At 43.2% G+C, this 14476-nt stretch overlaps 1 protein-coding gene across 7 annotated transcripts in view; it reads left to right on the top strand.

The window, feature by feature from the left end:
* Positions 1 to 14476, top strand: part of SPTLC3 (serine palmitoyltransferase long chain base subunit 3) — a 124360-nt gene that overhangs the window by 50016 nt on the left and 59868 nt on the right. For all 7 annotated transcript variants that reach the window (XM_084824655.1, XM_084824701.1, XM_084824683.1 and 4 more), the window contains 2 exons: positions 9427 to 9618; positions 12762 to 12916. In XM_084824655.1, the coding sequence (XP_084680781.1) occupies positions 9427 to 9618; positions 12762 to 12916 (347 nt within the window). The remainder of the gene's footprint in view (positions 1 to 9426; positions 9619 to 12761; positions 12917 to 14476) is intronic.

Raw genomic sequence — 14476 nt, 5'->3', positions numbered from 1 at the left:
TCAGATTTAAAAGTGTAAAACTACAATATAAAAGTAAAACCAGAATAAAACCTAGCAGCAATGCAGAGATTTATAATACAATAACAGATTTGAAACAACAGAACTAAAAGACTAAAATTCCTGGGAAAATTAAAAGGTCTTTACCTAGCACCGGAAAGAGCACAATGTAGGCACCAGACAAACCTCTTTGGGAAGCTCATTCCATAACTGTGGTGCCACAGCAGAAAAGGCTACCAAAGACTCTTGGTAGTCACCCAGTTCACTTCATTTGGCAGGGGCTCCCAGACAAGGACCGCTGAAGTTACACATTCCCTAGGGAGAGGAAGGTATTTGCTACTTTAAGGTTCTTTGAATGTCTTCAGGGCTTCTAGAAAGCACTGGAAGAGAAAAGTAGAAAAGAATCCTGCTCTGGGAAACCAAAGATTACACAGCTCCTGGATGCTCTTCAAGGGATGTCTGTGGCTTACAGAAGTCTCCAAACATGGATAAATCTGGATCTTCCTAGGCAAATTACAAAATCCACATTCTTGGTCTTTGCTTTATGTGGAAGCTTAAGACAAGGTGTTAACCATTTCAGTATAATATTGAAATAATAATTCTAGAAAATTCATATTCCAGTTTCAAAACAAGAAGCAATTGCAAGATTTGTCTAGATCAGGGATGAGGTACATATGAACCTGCTGGTGTGGGTGGACTGGAGCTCCTAACAGCCCTAGCCAGCATAGCCAATAGTGAGGGGTGAGGGGAGTTGAAATTCACCAACACCTGGAGGGCCACATGTTCTCAGTCCCTGGTCTACATGTTTGGGTGATTTCTGATTTGCCAAGGTAAGTACAGATCTCTTCATATTTAATATTTGTGTTTAATTTCTTCTTAAACTTGTTTATGTTTGTATGGGCCCATGTGACCAGTGGGCAGTGGTAAAAACAGCTAACGAAATACCTATGTCTGTATTCATTGGGGGGGGGTGTCTTTCTATAGCTGATTCACTGGGCTTTGGTCACTCAATTAGCAATATGTAGATCCAGCATTACTACATAACAAATCTTTTTTATTTAATTTGAGTTCAGATTTATTTTGAAAATTGGCCAGTAAAGACCTATTATGATTCACCTGAATAGATGCCTTGCTCTTACAGATATCACTTTAACCAGGGCCCAATCTACACAGCTGGCTGAGTGCAGAGTGAGAACACATTGGGGCTGTTCGTGACAGATAACATTGTCGCCAGTCCACAGCAACCCCACAGCTTCCCTCTGGAAACCATGCATTTTCACAAAGTCATTTTAGTGTGTTGTTTTCCTTAAACATGACTCTTGTATTGTTCCACTGCAATCTGCCCTGTCTCCCTGCATGCCTAGGGGTGTTTCTGTGACCTGGAAGTGATGGTCAAGGGGTGGGGCCGCCTCTTTTTTCCCCACATTCCCTCTTTTTCCCCATTTGCAGTAGGGTGCTTTGGGGTTTGCTTTCCCTGCAAATTCACAGTAGTGCTGTTTGCCCATTCACAATAGCGCAGTAGACTGCTTTAACCATTCTCGTCATGTAGCCTGCTTTAACCATTCACAGTAGTGCAGTAATGCTTCTTTCCTATACACAACAACGCAGTAGCCTGTTTTACCCATTCACAATCTGTAGCCTTTTTAACCATTTACAATATCACAGTAGTGCTCTTTTAACCTTTCACAATATCCCAGTAATAGATGAGAGGGGAGAGGTGTGGGGTAAACTACAGGGGCTTAATTCAGCACTTCCATTAAACTTCCCTGAGCAGGAGAATGTGGACATGGGCAGGGAACAAGCCTCTCTTATTGGCTTGTTCCCTACTCTCGACCTACGCAGTTGATGACGTTCATTTCTACTCGCTGGACTCCACCCACCCAACCCCAAAGAATGGCAGTCTCAAGTGCTATGTGACCCGTGAAAGTGGGTTTTTAGGTAGTGTGTACCCCGCTTTTCTTGCTTTGTGTGCCGCTGACAGACTAAAGCGATTTCATGAAAATCTGGATATAACCACAAAAAGCTTAAGAAACCATTGCTATGTAGACACCCCCCAGGAGATCTTCAGGGAATGCCTAATCCATCTGGTTAAGAAGGATTCCCCCATCACTGTTCCCTTCATATCTGTAATTGTTTATCCTCTGTGTGTGTTTTTTGTAAGCTGCTGCTGCTATAGAAGTTTTGTTGTTGTACTAATCTACATAGCAGTGTTTGTGAGTAACCCATGTAGCTCAAGACCATAGTACAACTACATATCAATCTGTATTTTACATAGAGTTTACTTGTATAGACTAGTAGTAATACATAGTAATAGTAAAATATTAATACTTCATTGCATGTGTCTTATGGCAGCCGCTTACTTCAGAATACAACTAGGTAGCATTTTACCTAAATGGTGTTGACCAGGGTGACTACTTATATGTCTATTCCAAGTGAGATTGTAAAAATCTTATGTTGTTAAATATTGGAATATTACTAGAGCTATACCTTGAGGTGTAGGTAACCAAACTGCACCTACGAATTGGTAGATAACACTACCATTTTGCTGACATGTTAAATGCTACCTTAATCAGTAACCATGCGGCAGTCTGATAGTATGCTACAAGGTAGCTTTGATGCCTGAAAATGCAAAATATTAAGCATTCCCAAAGAGCTTGCAGTCCTCCTCATCTTCCCATTCCCTGCATTTATCTTGTTTTCGTGTAAATGTTCTGTGGCTCCCTAAAAGCAATAGTGCGCCTGGGCCTGTATCCATTAGATATAATGTGAGAAACAGTCTGTCCCCAAAAATAGTCTTGCTAACTGTATATTTCAGACTGCTGATCTTGGAAATGTGCGTGAATGTTCCTAGGGATGGTGTGGGTGTCATAGCAACATAGGAAGCTGCCCTATATACTGAGCTGGTTTGCACACCACACTAAGCCACTGTGAGTTGTTTGTTTTGCTCGATAACACATGTTATTCCCAACAGAAGATAAAGCACTCCACAGCTTGCCGTGGTTTGTTTCCCCTTTAATCCTCCTATTATCCCCCAACACTTATCCCAGGGGCCTTTGCGGCACAGCTTCTTGTTCTGCAGCTGACACCTTGTATGCCCCGGCCATGGGCTGCTAAGGTTTGGAGGTGCCAAGATAATGATAAGCCAGATCCAAGTTTGCTTACAAGGAGACTTTATTGAATACTTACAGTGCACAGGCGTACCCAATGGTTGGATCAAACAGCTTCTCTGAACCCAGAGCCATGGGGTAAAATGGGTTTTATACCATACATGTCAGCAGTGAGGCAGCATGACAGCAGCAAGCATTAATTAGCGTTCATTCCCAGCATAGGCTAAACAGTTGCTTGGCCAGAAGGAAAACAATAAAAACTTTCCCAGCGCAGACACCTGTAGCTTAGCATAAACATAGCCTCACTTCTCAAGCGCATCCTAGGCCCTGATAAGACAAGCGCTCATTAGCATGGAATGTATTGAGGTAGTGATATCAGCCTTTGACTCATTTGCCAATCAAGAGGCCTACTAGCAGGAAAAATGCAGCTGATGGACTAAAATCAGAGAGCATTATGGATCTCTAAGTCCCTCTAAAACTACAGGCCTGGGGCCAATACATTCCACCCTCAGAAGATCAAAAGACGATTGAGTCTGTGCGTCACAATCTCTTCTTACCCAGAGGGCCTGATCTTCTTTGACCTGTCGTTTGATCACCAGGGGATTGATAATTACTTTACTGTATATTTTAAAATACGACAGCCATATGAGCAAGCACACAAAGCTATACAACTACCTATGATAGTCACAATTATTGCAACCACTTGCTTCCACCCCCCACCCCGATTCCTTGAAACCAGTCCGAAATTGGGCTGAAGAGGGAGTCCTCTTCTAGGTGATGTATTTCGCACTTTGCGCATACGAAGCCCTTACCCTGTGATTCATCACACTCTGCTTGTCAGAAATGGACACGCAGCGTTCCTGCTGCAACATAGCACAAATACTGTCCTGGGCCAGTGTAATCATATCTAAGGCCAGGCAGTCCTGCAAAATAGCAGTTTCTGTGCTTGTAAATTCTATCCCAGTGGCTCATAGTGCCTCAGCAGTGGTATCCAATGCCATGTCCATTGCTCTTCCAAAGATATTTACCTTGTACATTATGGTAGCCACCCCACCCCCAGGGAATAAACTTTAAGCATAATCAGCCTCACCGAAGATGTCTCATTGCCACCTCACTTTCCAGGCCCTGTAATTCCCTACTGCAGGGCTCTCTAAGGTATTCACAAACCTATGGGGCCCCCATAACAGTCCCAGGGAGCACCTTCTAATCTACCCTGGGGGCAACCACAGCCACACTTTTTCTCTACATATCTATCCATCCTTCCAACACACTAATGGTCGTGGTGGGGCATACACCTTTAATGGGGTAAGCCATCCTCTCCTATTGTGTAACTGCTCAAATCCCTCTCTGATTTATATGGATTTGTTTGCCTTCTGCATGTTTACTCCAAAGGCTCTGTCCAGGTGGCGCTGACATCAAACTACTGGGAACCCCACTCGGTATCATTCAGAGTTGTAACTGGCATTAAAGACATTTGCAGGTATCGCGTAGTATTTAAGAAATCATAAAATGCACACAACAAACTTTCATTGAAATCTAACACCATGAGCGGAAAACACCTCTTGCATGGTGAGGCATGATGGAGCAGATCCAGCAGTCATACTGCTCCTCTAGGCTACATGGTCAGGGCCCATCAAGATCAAGGGAAGGGCATGCTCACACATGCAAAGAGTTCTAGGCCACCGCTTTCACATCGGCAACTCCACACTGCATGAGTTCTGGCAGAGGGAAGTCCAAAAGTCATAGATCAAACTCAGCCTGCCGTACACTGAGCTGACTACAAACACAGACAGACAATCCAACACCGAGAGTTCAAGTCTATGAAAAGCCTCAACAGTACTTAACATGGCAAGTCTTTAACAATCCAAAGTTCCAGTCCATGTGCAGAGTGTCTCTAAAAGCCCAGACGATGATGGATGCAGACAGAGAAGGCTTTGGGCAATGAAGACGAGATGTTTCCAGCAAAGGTTCCCCGCCTGTGCATCAGTTCAAAGGGGGAAGGTGTGATGTACACCCCTTCCAGATCCCCTTGACAGACAACGGCCTTTAGCCTTTTAGCAAGGCTTCTGTCTAAACAGAGCAACACTGCTCAGCTCCCTAGCAGTGACGCTTCAACCTGGGTGACTCTTCTGCAAATCCTACTCCACCTCTGTCAGATTCTCACAGACATCTTCTAGCCTCCCTGCCCACTTAGGCTAGACCAGCAGCAGACAGGGAGTTGGGTGACTCCACCGGTTCCGCTCTGAGAACACTGACAGAGATAAACTCACACAGACTTTGACATTCTAAAAACTGAATAGGCCTAAACTCTTCCAGGCTACTTCTAATTAAATCATAGCTATAACTTACAAGGCCTCACTGTGTTACTGAAGCTGGGCCTTTACATTATCTTTGCTCCTATAGCGCCTCTTTATTCTAAAAATTTACTCCCCTCCCCTCATGCTTTCTCGGCTTGGTTGCTCAGAGATTGCTGAGGGGAACTGACTGTCTAAACTAGGGAGCTTGTAAACACATTGGCAGTGCTTCTGAGCTTTCAATAGGTCTACTTGGAAATCTAAATCTAAGTTATTTCAAACATATTAGAAACAACAAAACTATCTCTTCTGCAAGGAGAAAAGGAGAGATCTACGTGGGCTATCATTCTTAAAGCTGTTCACGTGGCATTACACACTATTTGACAAGAGACCAGCTTTAACCCTTTGTGAGCTGAGTTAGCACAGCTATGTGTATATGCATAATTGACTTACCTCAAAGTGCGTGTGCCCCCAATTTGGGACCATGGTAATTTGGGAGGGGGGATTTAAAGTTCCCCCCCCCCTCCTTCTTTCATGTGGAAGTCTCAATTTTTTTCTTGTTTTAACTAGAGGTAAGTCAACCACTCATTTGGGCATAGATGGGCTAGGAAGAGGAACAGACTGCAAGGAGCAGCCAAGGAGGCTTTTTTAAGTGTTAAAGAAAGAAAATAAAACCCTCAGCCACCTTGTCCAAAAAAGTGAAGTAAGCCCCTCCTTCCCCCCGGTGTGTGTGTGTGTGTGTGTGTGTGTGTGTGTGTGTGTATATATATATATATATATATATATATATATATGTCAACACTGGTGTTCACAAGGCAAGGAAGGTGGGGGCGGAATCTCATCACAACAGGAGTACAGATGTGTTGTGGTGCAAAGGACCCAGGATACACGCTGGGAGCAGGCAAAAGGAATAAGGGGGAAACAAACCATGGCAAGCCAGTGAGTGCCTGATCGTCTGTTGGCAGCAATGTGGCTTAGCAAGCGATTAACCAACCCACCATGGCTTGTTTTCAGCGTGGTTTATCGTGACATGCAGACCAGCCCAGTGTCACCTCATTAGTCTATCTAGCAGTTGACTAATAGCAAGTCTCCAGGGTTTCAGACAGGAGTCTTTCCCAACCCTACCTGGAGATGCCATGGATCAATTCTGGAGCTTGAAAAGCAGGTGCTTCAGCACTCAGGTATAGCCTTTCTCCTCTTAGCTTATTTGTGGGTTCATAAGGACCCTTGCATTTAGCAGAAACACAGAAGGTGGTAGGAAGCAAAGGAAGGGTGTGATGTGGGGGAGAGACATAGAAGAATAATATGAACTAAATCTTCTGCCATATTTTGTGCAGCAAATGGAGATACAAGGAATAGAGTGCTTGTTTTCACAGGAATAGAGTTAGCTCCTAGAGGAGCAGTCCCAGGATATATTGGGAAATGTTTAGAACAGTGTATTCTTCCCTATAGGTTTTGTATTATTAGCTCAAATGAATTTGATTATTGATTGCCAGTTTCTGATTTAGGCAGGTGATGTGACTTAGAGAAGCTTGGTGAGTAGCAACCAGTATGGGTGATGATAGTACTGTTTTCAGATCAGAAGAGTAAAGGAAGCCCCAAGATGATGCTAGAAATCAATAATTTAGTCTATGTTTCCATACTTTTTTCCTCAGAGGCAAAAGGATTTCATGTATCTCTTCTTCTAGTACAGAGAAAACAACTAATTCAAGAAGTAGCCCTGAGAAGTTGGTCACAGCAGAGTTGTCGCTATGCATCCTCATTCACACACACATGTGAACTCACACGTATACATATGTAACAATGAATGTGGAACTGAAGGGACCTTTACTGGAGGTGTGGCATGCACACAGCAGATTTATACAATGAAGCGGGGAATAACTACTTCTTAAGGGCAGGGGGAGAGGGAGAGCTATTCAATAACTCAGACAAAGACTCAAGTCCAAAATTACAGACTTAATTTTTACAGATGTTTAACACAGAGACCCAAGTTACAAAAGAGAAAAGCAGCTTGGTTAGTATGCCAACTGCCAGCATATGGACCAGCGTAGTAGCTCTTAATAGTCGTAACACAGAGTTAGAAACAACAGAGACTGGAGAAATTAGCATTTGCCCAATGGGGAGTAAAAGAGGGCACTATGGAATTGGCAAGGCAGGGGGCTAGGAAAGCTATATAACCATGTGAGCTTGGGTGCTGATAAGAATGGTGGGCCATGGGGGAGAAATTGATAGACTTACAGGAGGAAAGGAAAAGAAACAGAGCATAAGCAGTTATAATTACCTGGCTTTATAGTTAGGGGGACACAAAGGACTTCTTTTCCTTGTGGGTCACAAAAAGCTGGAAAAATTGCTGTGGGCAGTGGGTTGTCATTACAAATAAAAAATGGAGCAAAAGCCTCAAACGGCTTAAGTACCCTTGAGTACCAAGTTGTCCAGAGACAGCTATTGGATTGTATATCCATAGGCAGTTCTGTCATAACTGGTAAGGTGAGGACAGGGAGACCAAACAGTTATTAGGGACCCTGGATCCACTACAATTTGGTTCAAAAATACAATTTTGAATGGAGAACCTTAAAGGTTGGGCAACTTGGGCCCTCCAAATGTTTTCATCTACAGTTACCCTCATCCCTCACCATTGGCTATGCTGGCTAGAGTCAAAGGAAGTTGTAGGCCTAAACATCTGTAGGGCCACAAGTTGCCCATCCCACCTTAAAACCTGACTACACTAAAGAAAATAATAAATGCAGAGAGAGACAAGCAGACTTGGGGAAAGAATGCAAGGGAGTGGTGTTGCTGGTGAGGGGTCTAACTAAAAGATGACTAAAATGGTTATGCTTGGCTCAGGACCTTTGGTAGCAGCTTTCTAATGCTATAGATTCCCTGCTTGACCACTAGCATTAGACTCAAAACCAGCATCTCATACATAGGCCACAATCCCCTGCAAAACACAGTAAGGAATTCACAGGTTATGCTGTGTTATGTATGGAACTCAGTTTTGGACTTAACGGATGCTTTACCAGGGAGTAAAGCCTTCTCTGTGGATGTGCAAGGCCAGTCGGCCTCTCTAAGCAAATCAGTCAACAAAGTGGTTCAAGAAAAGGAGGACTCTGGCTCCAGAAATGTGGGTTAGACACCAGTAGAGCAGGGGATTGTGCTAGGAAAGGATCATGAACGATCTTGGAAGCCAAGTGGACTTTGGGTTTATCTTGGAGCTGAGCTAAGATTCACAAGGATGAGGTATAAGTGAATAGAAAAAAACGATGCCCAACCTGAAGGGAAGTTATAGGTTTCAAAATTAAGATTACAAAGGACTCACTGACTCTGAGGCTGGACTCAGGATGTGGCAGAACAACTGGAATCATACTTTGATTCCATGGAATTAAAAGAAAGTTCAGAGAGGTTCTTGCTATTTGACTGAGTTAAGCTAGCTGGCTGTATGCCTGAAGATAATTAGCTACTGGTATATAAAACAAAAAGGTATCTAAACCTGTTGTCTGGTAGATGGGACTGCTCTGGATTGGCCAGTTTAAAGTTACCTTTGTGGGTTAGCTGGCTGGGCTGTGATTTGGCAGTCAGGTAAGTATTTCTGTAGTTCCATGGAAGCACCCCCCTTTAATCGAATAAGTGGAGAAAGCACATATACAATTACTCTGGCTGCCCTGGCATTATTGTCATTCCTGGCAGCTTATCTTACCTGCAGCTCTGCTGCTGCTTCCAGAACAAAGTGGATTCTTGAGCCAAGGTGTCATGGTAAATGTTAATGTAAATAAGCATAACTACGAATGGACAGAAAGTCAGCGTTTCTGAACTCTTCCATAACAAAGTGTATCTTTAAATCCCAGCCATGATTCTCAGCTTGAAAGAAAAGTATTGGGACAGTATGACTGGCAATATGGACAGTGTGTGTGTGGTGTGGGTTGGGGGCAATTGATGGTTAAGCATATGAAGAACAAGAAATGTTAATGTACACTGTAGTTTTCAGTCTATATGAAATGGTTATTACTATAATTTTCTGTTTCCATTTTCAGAAAAATGGCATGGCAAATGGAGGCCCCTACAAAAGACCATTTAATGAATCCTTTGAACAAGCACCAATGTATGTTGCTGTCCTTACATTTATGGGTTTTACAGTAGCAACATTATCTGGCTACCTGCGGGACTTCTTGAGAGCTCATGGACTACAAAAAAGTGTCGGCGCTGCAGAACGGGAAGAACAAAAGGTATATAGGACTAAAATTCCATGAATTGTCCCAATTCCTTTCCAAGAATCCAAGCAGGAAGGGACAGTCTGGAATGTGCTAGCAAGAGAAGGATTTCTCCCCTGACGTGCTTTAGGTCTTAGTTGTTTTTCCTCAGGATGTCTTGAGAAGCCTTGTGGCAGAAGTGGGGGAGGATTGAATGTCAGGCCTTAGGGACAAATATGGCCCACCTGGGGTACCAATCTGGCCCTCTGGCATTCCCCAAATGGCCATGCCCCAGGGTGGTCCCCCGTCCGTCCCCCCCCCCCATGGCCAAGACTGCCTATCATTAGGTGGTTTCTTGGCTTTTACACAATGTTTTCCCCCTTCTAAAGGGATGAAATGCCTCTCATAAGACTTACTTACTGGCAGTAAGAGCGTCAAACTAAAATATGCAGGCATTTTTGCTATTATGGCCTGCCCCCTTTGTCTTTGTCTCCACCCACCACTAGAATGTGTCCCCTAAGAGCTTCTCTGAAATTGAATTCAGCCCTCAAACTGAAACAGGTTCAACAGCCATGATCTAAAGCAATCGTGCAATCTGACTAGCCTATTAAATGCACTTAAAATACAGTGGAGGAAGGCATGTATTGGCCCAGTTCTCACATCATGCTATGCCATAACTTAGCATGACATGCACGAGCAGGAACAAGCTGCAGCGAGCCTTAGGTTCATGTGCTCCCCTCTCTTTTCCTCCTACATGGCTAGGAGGAGCACAGAAAATTTCACTTCTGCTTTTTGGTTAACCAAAGACTGTTCTGTTGTCTGGATATGGAACTGCGGTTAACAGTTCAAACTGTTGTTTCTGAAGTTGGCTTGTTTTAGACCAGGGATGGCGAACCTGTAGTCTTCCAGATGTTACACTACAGTTCTGAGTATCCCAGATTAATGACCATGATGGCTGGGGCTCATGGGAGTTGGAGTCTAATTAAATCCAGAGGGCCACAAGTTCCCCATGCCTGTTTTAGACTAACCATAGTTAATATTAAGCAGTTTGTCACTACAGTCAAATCAACAAACTGCAATTCACCAAAAGCTTCTGAACTCCCCCTCCCAACCATGTGGGAGGCAAAGAGGGAACACATATAAGCCTGAGGCTTATTCCTGCTCATCACTCTAAACCATAGTTTAGCATGACATGCGATCCCGGCCATAGTCACTTCACCCTTAAAAACAACCTCCAACATGACTTGAACAAGGGTGGTATTTAAATGTGTGTGTGGTATGAATGTAAAGCATTTAAAAAAAACATTCAAATGTTCTTAAAATTGGGTCTTTGTAAGAAATGAAGGACACAGTTGTTGTTCACACATACCTCTGAGAATTTCAAGTAATGAAAATAATAGATGTGAACCAGTCCTAGGATGTATCCGATGTATTCCTATTGTGCATGTGCTTGTTTCTCTTCCTCACACCCCCATAGACTTCAACCCAAGCAACTGCATATTAAATCAACTCCACTCATACAGAAAGATAGTCTAAAAGACCATATAACATGCAATATTTGCCTGTCTATGGAGCAAAAATGCAATTCTGCCATCACTATCTGACGTATGATGTGTGTTTCCCATTGCAAGTATGTGGATCAGGTGGGGGATGCTTTTGGCATTGTGGGGGAATGCAGTGTTTCAGCAGCATTCAGTGTGACATTTACAGCTTGCTTCAGGGTGGGTATTTTACACATACATCATGACTGCAGCAAAGTAAGAAGTCTTCATGCCAAACACCTAATGCGTGTTAGAAATGCTGTGTTAATTAATTAGCATATCGACCTTTAAATAACCTGCTGTAACAGACATCTTGGTTTTTAATCCTGTTGTCGTTGTTCAGTCGTTAAGTCGTGTCCGACTCTTCGTGACCCTATGGACCATAGCACGCCAGGCCTTCCTGTTCTCTTTTAATCCTGAAACTCCCCTTAACAATACCACAAGTAGGTTATCCCTAGGGTATGGTGTTGCAATCAGGCAGAAGTGCCTTTTTAATCTTACAAAGTGCTTTTCAGTCTTGCCTTGTTTGGTAGACAGGTACACATGAAAAAAATAGAAATATGATATAACCCAGAAGTGTGATGCATTTTTACGGTCCAGCACAACACCAAGGAAACTCTGTTGCTGGGCCAGGGTGTGTAACCTTGCCCCCTGTACATTTGTGCATACCCTTTTTCAAGGGATCTTTGCAAATCTCTCTCTTGTACTAACCACACAATTTATCTTGTTTAGACTTAATCTGCCACAGTGTTGATGACCTGGGGCAAGGGGCAAGCCAAAAACTTCAGCAAAACAAATTAATTGAAACTTTCTCATCCTTCATCCCAAGCCCTGAAGGCCAAGCCAAGCAGGAAGGTCTTAGAATGCTTCTGAAAGGTGCTGAGGTTTGGGCTTTATAGTGGGAGGGAGTGCCCTAACTGAAGGAGAAGACAGCCACCGAAAATATGATTGGTGCATTTTTATCCCATTCTTCCTTCAAGGAGCTTGGGGCAGTAGATGTCATTCTCTTATCCCCTCACACACCCATTTTATTCATACATTTTATCCTCGCACACACCTTATCCATGGCGTAACTGGCCTGAAGTTGCTCAGTGAGCTGCATAGCTGAAGAGGAATTTCAGTCTGGGACTCCTGGGCTAGATCTACATTACTGTTTTTTAGTGGTATTGAAATGCATTGATAACCGTTGGGGCATATTACACATTCAATATATCACTTTTTGTTATATTATTTCCTGCTTTTTATTCCACATTATCCAATATACTGCAACAATTGTCATTGTGTGTCCTATGAGGTATAAATGCACAAGAGGGGTATAGCATCACCATGATGGGATTGTAATGATACGACAAAAGGTGTAGATCTAGCCTTGGTCCTTGTCTGACACTGTAATCAATAGAGTCATGTATGTTTTATGTGCATGCATACACATACATTTATGCTACCTTGTACCCTCTAGTTTCCCAAAGAGTTTAAATTTAAACAGGCTGCCAAGAAGCTAAATCTTTGGGCAGAGAGCAAGGGAGCCAAGATTAGCAGCAGCCATTAAAAAAAAAAAAACTCTTAAAGATGCAGATGACCTAGAAATGTAAACTGAGCACATTTTCTTTCTTTTTTTCTTTTCTTAAAAAACCCTAGGATTTTGTACCACTTTATCAGGAGTTTGAACACTTTTATACAAGAAACCTCTACATAAGAATAAGGGACAATTGGGACCGCCCTATCTGCAGTGCTCCTGGACCAGTATTTGACGTGATGGAACGTGTTTCAGATGACTACAACTGGACATTTAGGTAGGTCAGGTTAATAAGTATAGGTAGCGATCACTAAAGAAAAACGTGTCTCCCTTGATAGCAAAACGTTGTATTTTGTAGTTACATTTTTTCTTAATATCACAGAAGTCTGGCCAGGTAATTGCATTTCTACCAGTTTTTAAAATGATGTACCAGGATTGTGACACAGACCTTAAACTGAAAGTGGCTTCCATAAAGTCTCTTCTCTGCCCCCCCCTTTCACTCACACACACACACACACACACACACACACTTGAAGACCTGACTTTTCTTTCAAGCAACCTATAAGTTTTTGGTTTACACCACCTGATAATGTCGGCTTCTATTTGACAAATAAAACTTTTTAGGCTCGTATTTGTAGAGTTACAGTTTTGAATATGGGATAGGATAAAATATACACATCTGAACAAAAAGGTCAGACATAGCTTCCAGGGCTAGTTATCTATCTATCTATCTATCTATCTATCTATCTATCTATCTATCTCATTTCTATACCGCCCAATAGCCGAAGCTGTCTGGGCAGTTCACAAAAATTAAAACCAAACAACACACAATAAAACAATTTAAAATATATAGAACATTAAAACCACAATATAACAATACAACCACAATGAAACCTAGCAGCAGTGCAGGAGTTTAAAATACAGATTTAAAACAGCAAATATAAAAATTTAGAAAGCTAAAATGCTAAAATGCCTGGGAAAATAAAAAGGTCTTCACCTGGCGCCGAAAGGAATACAATGTAGGCGCCAGGCGAACCTCACTAGGGAGCTCATTCCAGAGCCAGGGTGCCACAGCAGAAAAAGCCCTCCTCCTAGTAGCCACCCGCCTCACTTCCTTTGGCAGGGGCTCACGGAGAAGGGCCACTGATGATGATCTTAAGGTCCGGGCAGGCACATATGGGAGGAGGCGATCCTTCAGGTAACCTGGCCCCAAGCCATTAAGGGCTTTAAATGTTAACACCAGCACTTTGAATCGGGCCCAGAAATAGACTGGCAGCCAGTGCAGCTGGGAAAGTACTGGCGTAATATGAGCTCGCAGGCCAGTCCCTGTTAACAATCTTGCTGCCCTATTTTGGACTAGCTGAAGTTTCCGGACCGTTTTCAAAGGCAGCCCCACATATAACGCATTGCATTAATCCAGACAAGAAGTTATCAGAGCATGGATAACTGTAGCAAGGCTATCTCTGTCCAGATAAGGGCGTAGTTGGTATACCAGCCTAAGCTGATAAAAAGTGCTCCGTGCCACTGAGTTCACCTGTGCCTCAAGTGACAGTTCTGGATCCAAGAGCGCCCCCAAACTACGAACCTGATCCTTTAGGGGGAGTGCAACCCCCTCCAGAACAGGTTGAATACCACCTAGCTGGGCAGACGAACCACCCACTAACAGTACCTCCATCTTGTCTGGATTGAGTTTCAGTTTATTGGCCCTCATCCAGTCCATTACCGTGCCCAGGCACTGATTCAGAACAGCCACTGCCTCACCTGGTTTTGATGAGAAAGAGAGGTAGAGCTGGGTGTCATCTGCATATTGATGGCACCTCAGCCCACACCTCCGGAT

This window comes from Heloderma suspectum, chromosome 1 (genome assembly GCF_057233095.1).
Source record: "Heloderma suspectum isolate Gila_16-S chromosome 1, 16-S_ref, whole genome shotgun sequence".
Classification (NCBI taxonomy): domain Eukaryota; kingdom Metazoa; phylum Chordata; class Lepidosauria; order Squamata; family Helodermatidae; genus Heloderma; species Heloderma suspectum.
Note: the sequence above shows the minus strand (reverse complement) of the source record. Positions and strands in the feature narration are given on the sequence as shown.